General features: G+C 36.7%; 1 protein-coding gene across 6 annotated transcripts in view; it reads left to right on the top strand.

The window, feature by feature from the left end:
* LOC127420916 (disabled homolog 2-interacting protein-like) overlaps nt 1-13,570 on the top strand; it is a 189,964-nt gene that overhangs the window by 97,000 nt on the left and 79,394 nt on the right. Inside the window, exon 1 of one of the 6 annotated variants that reach the window (XM_051663557.1) lies at nt 10,107-10,163. The exons of the other annotated variants lie outside the window; for them this stretch is intronic. Within the exon in view, the coding sequence (XP_051519517.1) occupies nt 10,117-10,163 (47 nt within the window). The 5' untranslated portion in view covers nt 10,107-10,116. Of the gene's footprint in view, nt 1-10,106; nt 10,164-13,570 lie in introns of those variants that run through there. 6 annotated transcript variants of the gene reach the window in all.

Genomic DNA, 13,570 nt, shown 5'->3' with positions numbered 1-13,570 from the left:
AGATTTCACAGAGGGAATGGTAAAAAAAGACTCTCTCTGCTTTATATATCTAGCCAGAAGTTTTCCTGCTTTGTCCCCCGACTCAAAGTATGACTGTCTTGCCCTGAATAGCTAAAACTCCACCATCCGTGACAAAATAGTATTATATCTGTATTTCAATCAGGTCAATTCTCTGAGGCCATTAGACGACATTCGGTGCTTCAGCTCTGCCTCGGCACTTTTAATATTCCCTTTCAACTCCACGAGTTCTCGTGATTTGGATTTTTTGATGAATGAGGCATACTGTATGATCCGACCCCTAAGAACCGCCTTAAGTGCCTCCCAAGCCATGCCCACAGAGAATACTGAGGACCAGTTGGTCTCCATATAAATATGGATTTCAGCCTTTAACATTTGTTGGAATTCAGGATTTTGCAAAAGGGATACATTAAAGCACCAACTATATGATTTATTTTTCTCCATATGTGGCAACACCTCTAAACACACTAGGGCATGATCTGAGACTAAAATGTTTCCAATTGAACAATCAACAACAGATTAAATGAGGGACTTAGATATAAAAAAAAATCTATTCTAGAATAAATCTTATGGACTGATGAAAAGAAGGTATAGTCCCTACCAGATGGGTTCAAAAGTCTTCAAAAGATTTTTACACATCCTGTGAAGTGTCCATGTTGCTGTAGGGGGCTTACGCACATTTGCTTCACTATGATCAAGGAATGAATCCATCAATAAATTAAAGTCTCCTCCCAATATTATATACTGAGGGGTGCCCGCGGCTTGCAACATCCTTTCAAGATCCATAAAAAAGCCCTGATCATCAGCGTTAGGTGTGTAAATATTAGCCAGAATCAACCTTTGACCCTGAATTTCTGCTAAAACAACAATGACTCTTCCTAATTTATCTTTAATCTGTTTGAGACATTTGAATTGTAGATGTTTACTCAGCAATGTAATGACTCTCCTGCTCTTACTTGAGCCAGCACTAAAGAAAACATGTACACCCCATATCTTCCCAAATTTTTCAGCTTCCTGCGGGGAAAGATGCGTTTCTTGAAGAAACACTATAAAATATTGCTTACGTTTAAAAAAGAAATAACCTTCCTTCTTTTTATGGGGTTCCCTAACCCATTCACATTCCACATGTAGAGAGACAATCCACTCATATTAACATTTTACATTTTGACATATTAGATGTCCTTTCCCCAGAACAGAAAAAACAGAAAAAAGAAAAATGTGTGCATTAACCCTGTGCACGGCAGTGCCAACCAGCGTCCACCCCTCAGACAATCCATGTACGCCTATGAGAGCCCCTGCGACAACTTTGCCGTCGGCTTGCTCAAGTCCGGTGCTTCTATACAAAAAATTGTAATACAGAAATACACAACAGAAGATAATCTATAAAACAAACTCCAGCCCATAAGCAGAATAAACACCCACAAAAAAAAACATGTAGATTCATCCACTTAATTGTCTCGAAGGTGTGTGCCTCCACAAAACAAGCTGCAGCCGCTAGCGGAACCAGCACAAAAAAATAAAAAAAATAAATAAAATAAAACGGGCCGTTCAGTTCTTTGGGCAGTCAAACTCACTCCAATGTCCTGCTAGACATATTGCACAAAATCAACTCCAGCCAACAGGAGGCATAAACACCCAAAATGAGCAGATTCATCCACAAGCTGTCCTTAAGAAATTGTACTACACAAAACAAACTCCAGCCGCTAGGCGGAACCAGCACAAAACTAAACGAAAAAGGCGCTCAGTTTCCTCGGACATTCGAGTGTATGTTCAGTGAGACAGGTCCACTAGGCGGCAACATGAAAATCACCAAATGGATTACTCACTCCATTGTCTTTATGTAGGAAAATGCTTGCTGTTGGCATGTAAATATTTTACGGCCATTCTTAGTATCTATTCTCAGTTTGGCCGGACACATCAGAGCAAAAGCGATCTTCCGTTGATGTAAGAGATTCTTGCATTCACTGAATCATTCACGTTTCTCTCGTCGAATTCGCAAAGTCTGGGAACAAGAAAATGCTGTGGTACTTCCAAGAGAGCTTTCCTTTACTCCTTGCCTCGTGTAACACGATATCTTTAACGGATGATCTCAGAAACTTGGCCAGAATTGATAGGGGCCTGTCTCCCTCCGTGGATCTCCAAGCTGGACTCTGTGAGCTCACTCGATATCCAGCTTATGGCCTGTTATGTTGAGCAGACTCGGGAAGAGCCCGTCTAGGAATTTCACCATATCTCGGCCTTCTTCATGCTCAGAAATTCCAACAATTTGGACGTTGTTTCGCCGATTATGATTTTCAAGGTCATCCAATTTTTCCAAAACGCATTCCAAATCTCCCTTGGCTGCTAGCGGATTAGCAGCTAATTCCCTCTCCCATGACTCCAGATAATCGATGTCCGACAATTTTGTAACCAACTCAGAGAATTTCGTCTCCATGGAAGTGATCGATCGACATATTACAGCAAGATCCCCCAAGTTTGCAACGACCTTCGTCACATTCTTTCAGTTCACCGTCCGAATTTAGTCTGGGGCTTTCGGCCTGCCACTGTGGGGAATCAGCTTGAGCACGTAAGTGTCTTTTAATATCTCCAGAGTCCCGAGGATTTTGAATTTTTTTAAGAATCAGAGTGTATCGAATCTCACCGGTTAATGACACAAATAATATTAAAACTAGCAAAGTGCGCAGAGCTCGCCGATCACATGTCCGCTCCTCGCATGGCATCACGTGACTCCCCATGTTACAAGCCTTTAATAATAAACAAATAGATTTCTGTTCTAATTTTGTGAAATTATTCAGATGTCATTATCTCTGACCAGGCTGAAAGACAATAAAATTACTTGTTTGTAGTCTAGTCTTACTCACTTTAATGAAAATATAAAAATGGTCCATTCAGACGTTTACATTTTCTAAATTTTCTCTCAGGAGATACCCCTTAACCCCATACAGTATCATTCCTCAGTCACAAGGCCATACTTTGGTATCTGAATGTAACGAAATATGAAAATAATTTGAATGTAAAAAATATATATATACTGTCATTAAAATGAACAGATCATCTTTTAACATTCATATCCAACTGCACTCGATTGATAAACTCTATAAAATATTGTAATATTTTAGTAGAAGATCCCTTAGACACCACTGCTTTGGCTGTCTCTGGGCCCCCAATGCAGTTTTGTATAGACTGTTTTGACTGTTTAGGATTTTTTTTTTCTCCTTTTCTTCTGCCAACTTGAATTTTTTATTTTTTATTTTGCAGTGTGCAAATGTTAATGTATATCGTGATAAATATCGATATCGAATGATATGAAAAAGAATATTGTGATAATATTTTTTGCCATATTGCCTAGTTGCAACAATCATACCGATATAGCTTTGTTGACCCTGAGAGAGAGCGAGAGAGAGCACTCACTTTGAGACAAGCAGACATGCTGTCCGAGAGAGTGCAATAAATAGGAACACAAACTTCCAATGCAGGATGCCAGACAGACAGACAGACAGACAAACAGACAGAAAGGCTAAGTTAGATGCTGGCATAGAAAGCCTGTTTATTTTGTTTAATCTGTGTTGCATGTAGAACATGCTTAAAATGGAATGCTACCATATTTGTTAGTGTTATGCATCAGGATAAATACGGGGGAATCTTATCAAGAGATTTTAGAATGGTTATTCCTGTCCTGTGAGGCTGGAGCAAATGTGGCCACAACAGACAAACAAGCTGAGAGTAAGAGAGAGAAATCAAGGATGGAGGGAAACAGATAAAGAGAGAGAATCAACGCTATGGCCCTTCTGCTGACTGGAATGCACTCAGTTCGCTCAGTGCACTCACTTAAAGGAATAGTTCACCCAAAAATGAAAATTTGCTGATAATTTACTCACCCTCAGGCCATCCAAGATGCATCTGAGTTTCTTTCTTCATCAAAATAGAATTTAAGACTTTTAGGATTTCATTTCAGGCCTCCTCCTCTAAACAATGCAAGTGAATGTACTCCATTTTTTGATGGTCCAAAATGCATATTTAGGGTGAATCAAAATAATCCACACGACTCCAGTCAACAAATAAAGGTCTTCTGAACCCAAACGGTTGATTATTTTTAGAAACAAAACAATACTTATATACTTTTTAACTACAAATGTTCACTTCGGTACATCTCTGTGACCTGAGCTCATGAGAGGGATGACGTAAGATCCTTGGTAAGGTCACGCATCACGTGGAGGAGGAGTCAGGAAGCACATCATTGTTTACATTGTTTTTTTTTATTATTATTATTTGGAAATGATTTTTTATTTTATTTTATATTGTTTTTAAATTGTTTTGGACTGTTTTGGTTTGTGAACGGCACAACAGAGATGTACAGAAGCGAATATTTGTAGTTAATAAATATATAATTATTGTTTTGTTTCTAAAAATAATCAACCGTTTGCGTTCAGAAGAACTTTATTTGTCGACTGGAGTCTGGATTATTTTGATGCACCCTAAATATGCATTTTGGACCGTCAAAAAATGGAGGACATTCATTTGCATTGTTTAGAGGAGCAGGCCTGAAATGAAATCCTAAAAGTCTTAAATTCTGTTTTGATGAAGAAAGAAACTCAGATACACCTTGGATGGCCTGAGGGTGAGTAAATCATCAGCAAATTTTCATTTTTGGGTGAACTATTCCTTTAAGTTATCCAGGATATGGACCTATTGTTCTGTTTCGTTCAAAATGTTGTTGTTTTTCTTTCTGTACCAAAATCTCCAGTATGTAATAGCTTAAATGGGAGCCAGGCAGGGATTCTTTCCTATGTGTTAAGATTTTTTTTTTTTTTGCTATAGATTAAACAATAAACAGCCACCTTAGCAATTCTTGGGATGGACTTTGAGGTGAGTTAGACCCCCAGAAACCACAGCAACATCAATTTACTAGATCTTGACTACTCTATTGACTATACTCTATTTATATGCATTTATGTTCATCTTTATTCATACATAAAAGAAATTCATATATATAAAACTTTGCATTTGTCATTCTTTCTTGACAGTAACTGTCAGATTGTCACAGTCCTCTCACATTGTGTCTTGTCCTTTTAAGTGGCGAAATGAATAAATCATGTGTGATATGAGTTATTGAGAAAGGCTTTTCTCTACAGCACTGTTACAGGAGGCCATGGCACAAATAGCCGGCTTTCAATAGAAAATCCCCTCCGATTCATCAATAATCCAATCACTTACACCTTGGGGAATGGATGTCTTTGAATGTAACTGTCTATATGTAGATTTTTAGTCCGTTCGGGCATGTGTACAGGCACGTGTGTGTGTGTGTGCATGTGTGCTTTCTCATGTTATCTTCTCTTTTGGGCTACTGTGTGGGTAAGCGGCTTTTTCAGACGGGTAGATAGAGGGATGGATGGAAGAGGGAGGGGGCGTAAGGGATAAGAGAGGAATAGATGGATGGACAGCATAGTTAATGTCCCAGCCTGGGCAGGGTGGCTGGCTGCAGTTATGTAATTCTTAAATCGCACACATAAAAGAGAGAGAGTAGAGACAGAGATATGATACATGTTATACAATTGCAACTCTCTTTTCATCTTGCTCTGTTTCAGTTTAACGTGTTTCATTGACATGAAAGCTAATTGTTTATTCATATTGCCAAAGCATTTGCAGCTTAGCTGCATACAAAGAATACAGTGCAAAACTACATCAATTAAGACAAAGACAAATATACAGAGTAATTAATGAGTTTAAAATAAAAAAAATTAAGTTAGAAATAAAGTAAAAAAAATAAAATAATAATATGCATTGTGCATTATGCCTTTGCTAAGGTATTTGAGTGGTGTTCAGGCTGATTTACACTTCTGTGTCAAACCTATGCCGTAGCCTCTATGCAGTGGCCTACACCATAGTTTGCATTTATAATTCTGCGTTGGTGTGTCTGCGTTGTTCTGCAAGTACACAGCCAAAATGATAGTGCACTGAGAGAAAATGCCTTCATTTCTCAAATAAGTATAAATAAGCAAAAGTGTGCACATTTAGAGAAACATTGATGGTTTCTCATTTTTTGTATTAACAATTCTTTAGAAAGAATTTACCTTCATGTCCATTTTGCTATAAATTATGCATTCTGAAGCGCTAAAGTGCTCTAATACTCTCACATTGTGTAAGTTACATGCATCCAGAGCGGGGAGGCCGCTGTTATAATTTGTCATGCCAAATATGGAGGGGATGGTAATGGGCGAAGGGGAATGTTTTTTGCCTTTTCTTTCAACAAGGGTGATGTCATCCCCTCTCATCCCTCCTCAACTCGAGCTCTGGATACACCCGATTAAAATGTGCCCAAATACAATGTAATGTGATGCATGTATCTTAAAATAATTTGAAATAAGCTGCGTAGATTCGACATAGAAGTGTAAATCTGCCTTTATGTCTAATTTATAGTTAGTGAGCGAACAAGCTTAGTTTAGTTTGCCTAAAATTATGCCGAAAACACGTCATAAGTTGTTTCTTTTTGTCATATTTCTCCTGTTGGCGCACATCCCAGAAATTCTTAACCTTGGAGAAATCGACTAGTCGAAGAGCGTTGATGGTTGGTGGGTGTGGTTTAGACGTGATGTTCTTTGTTTATTTTCCTCAACAAACTAATTTTGAAAACAACGCCATGCTTAGTATAAATGCAGGCTGCATTTAGTTAGGGTGCTTTAGTCCTTTCACTAGAAAACATTTCGGCTACTTCCATTGTGTAAATTAGGCTTTAGCGTTATGTCATGGAGGAGGGCAGGGCCAGTCGGGCTAATCAGCCGAGGAGAGGGGGTAAAGCCGAGTCGGATGCGGCAGCTGCGTGTGGCTCTCTCTCTCCAGTTTTCTCTCCAAATTCTTTGGAGGCTGACATATATATATATATATATATATATATATATATATATATATATATATATATATATATATGTCAGCCTCCAAAGAATTCACTTTCTCTTCTTTCAGAAAAAGAGAGTGTTATAAATCACTTCTGAAGGATGGATAAAACAATCCACCTCTATGTCATGTCTGTTCTCTCAGTAATATCTGTTCTTGTTGAAGGTCAGTGTGAATTTCATGCATCGACCTCATCACGTCCTGCTCACTCTTTCTTTATGTTTCTCTTTCTCTCTCTGTCTTTTTCTCCTCTTTATGTTTTCATGCACATGAAAGAACCTGCCTGGAATGTTTCCTCTCCAAGGCTACATGTTTGTGCATGTCCTTTGTTTTTATCCATGGAAAAGTATTTCTGGGAAAAAGTTTTTCAGAAAAAAAGAAACTAATTGCTTGCTTCAGACCACAAAAACCCTCATGTGATTTCACATTAAGCGGGTACTACATGCTTACACATTTACAAATTAACGCATTTGAATAATGCAAACACAAATATATAAACACACATTTGAATGATTCACAAGAGCAAATTACAAACACCACTTTAAGTTAAACACTGTATCTATTCAAACTACACGTTATATTATTTAAAATTTAAATAACGTAACCAAACTTTAAAAGGAGACAGCTGTAATCAGGCACAATTCTTTATGTAGTTATTCTTTATTTTAGTAGTTTTCACTAGTGTAAGTGTAGTATTGTGGCCAAAGTTTGTAGCCATATTTTCATCATCAAAAATAATGCAGAAGTCAAATTTTTCATTGCATATACTGTACTCTATTTTAGCTTTGCAAGTCATTGAGTGTGTGTTGATGTGTGTTTGAAACAAGGAAGTGCCCAGTCCAGAACAACCTTTGGTTAGCGTTTAACCAGATGCCCAATAAACACCCAGGGCTCAACTGTTTGCTTGTGATAAGACAAAGGCATGTGTGTGTGTGGCATTGCCATATTCAAAGAGGATTTGTTCAAGCCAAGGCTAATTTGTTTGCTGTTTAGCACATTTAGCCCATTTCTCATGAGAATGACATGTCTTCCCTCGCTCTGTCATTGTGTTGAATTTTCCAGCATCCTTCACTCTCTCTTTTCCATTTTGGCACCAGCTGGAGCTTTATTTCCTTTTTATATGCACATGGAGAGACTGGCATCCATTACCTGTGTGTTTCTCTGTCATGATATAACTGTGAAATTAACCATTTGGCCCATGTGGTAATGTTAGATGTGATGGGACGAGAGTGTGTGTAAAGGGTTTGCATGAAAGCAGAAATATATCCTTCCTCTCCTATGTAATATGCAAAATGGACTAAAAATGAAATTTTGGAGGTCTTTTTTTCACTTGTTACACTGTAAAACGTGGTAACCGTTTTATTGGTGCGACCTTATGTATTCAGGTTGATTCAGACATGATTAATAAAGTTTTTTACTTGAATCAAACCAGGTAATTTTACAACAGCATTTTAGTGCCACATTAATGTAAAAAAACAAAAATAATTATAATTTTTACTTGAATCAATCCAGTAAAATAAATAAATAAATAAATAAAAACAATTGGAGAATTCTTTCGTGACATAACAGATTTACCAAATTAAACTTGTAATATTAAATAATAAAGTTGTAGATTTATTAGATTATAGTAATGATTTGAGAATAAAATGCTAGGTACATTTTTAAGTTAGCATTCTTTACAGTGTAATCATTCAAAAGCCTTATGGAAATGTTGGTCTATTTTTGGTTAGGGTTTGGAGTGAAGGTGACTTCAGAAGGGAATGCTTTATCTTTTTTTGAAGAGCTGAGAATGTTGTAGCCAAATTGTTTGTCAAAGAAACCTGTGTGAATGTGTGATGCTGTCCTCTAGTTTCACAAAAGCTTCAGTAGATCTATGTGTGTATGCATCTGTTTATGTGTATTTGTAAGCCCTGTACTGCACGTCTGAATGACCTTATGACTCCCTCAAACATTATTATGTCTCGTGCTGTTTTTTTTTCCCTCTCTTGTTCCGCATATCTGAGTCTTGATGTCATGTCCTTTCTTGCTAGGCACACAATAATAGAATCAGGGAATGTTTAATGTTCAAAGACTGGACACTGTACACTTCCTTTCTGTTTTTCTTAGAAACAATGTTTACCATGTCTCATGCTTTTTGTTGAACTCACTGTAGCAAAGCAAAAGATAACATTTTATTTTTTATTTTTTATCGTGTGTGTGTGTGTGTGTGTCCCAGCATAAACATGCACACTTATGTAGTATTTAATGTACTCATTATTAGCTTTACATACTGCTGTACATACTGTATATGTCATCACTACATGTTATTGTGTGCATATAGGATATTACTACATGCTCTTGTGTACGTTCAGTTTTATTACCACATTTTATTGAGTGCATAGTTCATAGTGCACATGCCATTAGGCTGCTACATGCAATCCAACTATCATTTGAGAGACAATAACCTGTACCCTGTTAATAACAGATTTCATCAACGTGAGAAAAATGCATCAAATGACAAACTATGCAAATGGCATGGAGATGTTACACTGGAGCCCAATGAAATAAGAAAGTTAAAATGTTATCAAGTTCCATGTGGGGAACTCGCGCATTATCTGTTTAAATGGGGCGTGTGAAGGAGGAGGTGTGTTATCGGCTATCCCATGGGAAGTTCTCTCTCCAGCAGCACTGTGCAAAGGCCAGAGATCACACACAATTTCCCTAAACAGTCCATGAAGTGAAATGCAAATTCAGATCAAAATCAGAGTCAGAACATATTGCCGTGAGAGCAGATTGATGGAGCGGTGTTTCAAGACATTCAGTCCAAGCGTAAGTGGCTTTATTCATCCTAACTTTTTTATTTTTCTTTATTTTTTGAAGCTTCTGTTTTGAACATCTGGTTCAGCTGACGTAATGGTGATGTCCTTTGTAATCATTATATGATGATGAAAGGAATTGGGTTATAATAACTTACTGTAAGATGGGTTTTTTGTTTTTGTAAATTGTTTTGTTGATTTATTTTTTGTAGAATGGCTTTGAATTATTTTGTAGGGTTTTTTTATTCTATAATGAGTAGAAAAATTCTTTTTTTATTCTAATGTGATGTAGAATATATTAGGGTTGATAGTTACATTAGAGCAACAAGTGGCATTATATAGGCTAAACAGCTTATGTTAAACAAGGTTCACTGTATTTTGACATTATTATTCCAGATATTTGTTGCTGCATATGTTACCGCACAAAGCAAAGGGAATGCAGCGACATTGGGACTTCAGGTCAGTTGTCTCATGCAGTCATAATAATTCAGTACAGCCTCAGAAATGGTGCTTAAACAAGAAGTTTCTCTTTTCTGCTTGTATGCTTTTTAGCTTCTATGTGTATGCTGCAAATTTAACATAATAATTATAGTATGTGTTATATATGCTCTCATAAATACAGTATCCTCAATATTTGTTAATTTCTACTATATATAGGATATACAGTAGATAAAACATATAATCTATACAGTATTTGAAAAATAAAAGTGGCTGGTAAAATTGGGCATGGTGGGCAAAAAAGTTAATTGTGTACCCAGTTTATGTCTTTGACTCTTTTCACTGTCCTTGCTGTTTAGGGTCTGTGTATACTGATTTAACCCTTGCTGTATGAAACCTCAGTAGTATGCACACTGCCCCTTCATCACACAAAGAGTTCAGTACTGATTTAGTTAATTAATAGTGCATGATAATGATTTATTGACCTTTTAAATGACAGTAATAAACTGCTAACATTCATCAAATGTTCTTTTTCATCTTCACTAAATGTGACGATTGCCAGTGCCTCACTCGGATCATTATGGGCTGTGCTCTTTTTTGGGGCTAAAATTGTACCTGTCGGCTAGTTGCCATGGAAACTCACCTTTTCCTAGTTGCGGTCCATTCAAGGGTAGAGCCAAACAATGAAAGAGCCTTGTAGAGATCTCTGTCTCTCTCTCTATAAATGGGAGTGCAGTGATGACAGCAAACCCGCAGTCTGCATGATTAATAATATACTACATTAATTGACATTGTGATTTTGGCCTTTGCAGTTTGCTAATGATGAAAGGCTTTTATTTTTATTTTTTTTATTCAATGTCTTAAGAAAGCAGCATCAAACCAGTTACTTCTGATGCATCTCACATTTTTCTACTCAACTGACCTGACCAAGTGAATTACTGGCACCATATCATGGTTATGTTCAGTTGTATTTGTTTTTACAGTGAGGTTTCATGGTTTGGTAACATTTTTGGAAATAAAATGTCATATTAAAAAAAAAAAAGGAAAAAAAAAGTTCTGTATTTTGTATATTTTAAACTGAAAGTTATTTAAAATTAAATTGTTAACATATATAATTATAAAAAATAGTATAATAATATTTAAAAATAATTTATTATAACAGTTTAATATTTATTTATTTATTTTTTAAATATACAATTACATTGAATTAGGCTTGGGTCGATGTCTTTTTCACAAATTGATAATCAGAAGATTTTCCTGATGATTATCGGTATACACTAGCGGCCAAAAGTTTGGAATAATGTACAGATTTTGCTGTTTCGGAAGGAAATTGATACTTTAATTCACCAAAGTGGCATTCAGCTGATCACAATGTATAGTCAGGACTAGAGCCCAACCGATATGGGATTTTTGAGACCGATACCGATTTTAGAGAGGGAAAATTCACTGATTACCGATATGGTAATTTAGCTAAATTTTGAGCTGGAATGAAAACAGACCTTTTCTATGTGGATTGTGCACCGATTTTGCACCGATATGACTATGCAAAGGTACTCAGAAGGCTGCTTTCTTTTTTTTTTTTTTTTTTGTGGGATTTTTCCCCTTTTTCTCCCAATTTTGGAATGCCCAATTCCCAATGCGCTCTAAGTCCTTGTGGTCGCATAGTGATTCGCCTCACTCCGGGTGGCGGAGGACGAATCCCAGTTGCCTCCACGTCTGAGACAGTCAACCCACGCATCTTATCACATGGCTTGTTGAGCGCATTGCCATGGAGACATAGCGCGTGTGGAGGCTTCACGCCATCCACCGCGGCAACCACGCTCAATTCACCATGTGCCCCACTGAGAACAAACCACATTATAGCGACCACGAGGAGGTTACCCCATGTGACTCTACCCTCCCTAGCAACCAGGCCAATTTGGTTGCTTAAGAGACCTGGCTGGAGTCACTTAGCATGCCCTGGGATTCGAACTAGCGAACTAGCGAACTCCAGGGGTGGTAGACAGCGTATTTTACCACTGAGCTACCCAGGCCCCCAGAAGGCTGCTTTCTTAAACAAATATTTTATCAAAGAATATTTGACATTATTATTATACATTGTCAACAAATTCTAGAAATGAACACTGAGAAAATAAAGAATAAATAAAAATACAATAAATAGCTTAATAAAAATCAGTATTGTTAGTATAAGTCAATTGCTGACCATTTAAATAAAGAATAAATAAAATAAAAATCAGTACTGTATGTTTAGTATAAGTCAATTGCCCACCATTAAAATAAATAATAAATAAAAATAAAATAAATAGCTTAATTAACATCAGTACTGTATGTTTAGTATGTCAATTGCTGACCATTTAAATAAAGAATAAATAAAAATACAATAAATAGCTAAATAAACATCAGTACTGTTTAGTATCAGTCAGTGGCTGACCATTTAAATAAAGAATAAATAAAAATACAATAAATAGCTAAATAAACATCAGGGGCCGGTTGCACCAGCTATACGTTCGTTACAACTTAGCCTAGTTGTGGCGTAAATGGGAACTAAGTCACAATTTACGCTCTACTAAATATTTGAGCGTTGCACCATTAAATTTATGTAGGACGTAAACCTACATATAAACTAAGGGGCTGTTTACACAACATTTTGAACTAAAAACGGAAAACTTTTTATGTGTTTTGGCTGTTCGTTTTCACGACAACGGCGTTTTGGGGCCTGAAAACGCAAACTTTTGAAAACAGGTTTCAAAGTGCACGTTTTTGAAAACTATGCCGTTATCGTCTCCGTGTAAACATACAAAAATGCACATTTGTGAAAACAATGACGTCATGCACACACGTATTACGTGTTATATAAAAAAATGATGGATTGATAGGCATCAATTTGAGATGTATAATTATCAGTATGAATACTGGTGTCTGAGCAAATAACAATAATCAACAATTTATTCATTTGAAGTGTTTTGTATGGAGTGTGAACATTGTACAGTAGGCAGAACCTGCAATTTGAAAATCTTGAAATTAATGTATTGATTTAGATGGGAAAAATGTATTTGTATTTTAAATGTTATTTATTTACTTAATTTTATTTGATGTACCTTTCTCCTGCAATTCATTCACCCACCGCTTATGTATATATGAAAACATAAGGCAGTGAAAATGCAAGTTAGATCCAGTGTACACAAGACCTCTCTCTCCATCAGAAGATATTCATATATCAGAGTCCTGTCTGATATCCAAAACCAGTCAATGTCAACAGCTTGTTATGTTAACTTACTCTCCTACCAGCCCAAGAGTCAGCAGGGGAATACAGAAGAAGGCAGGAGATGAAGTGATGGTAAAAATGAGCAGAGTTTATTGAATAATCTTGAGAGTTCAGTCTATAGGCATGCGTGCGAGTACTTCAAAACAACGAGCGAGACATTCAA

Source organism: Myxocyprinus asiaticus, chromosome 3 (genome assembly GCF_019703515.2).
Source record: "Myxocyprinus asiaticus isolate MX2 ecotype Aquarium Trade chromosome 3, UBuf_Myxa_2, whole genome shotgun sequence".
Lineage (NCBI taxonomy): Eukaryota > Metazoa > Chordata > Actinopteri > Cypriniformes > Catostomidae > Myxocyprinus > Myxocyprinus asiaticus.
Note: the sequence above shows the minus strand (reverse complement) of the source record. Positions and strands in the feature narration are given on the sequence as shown.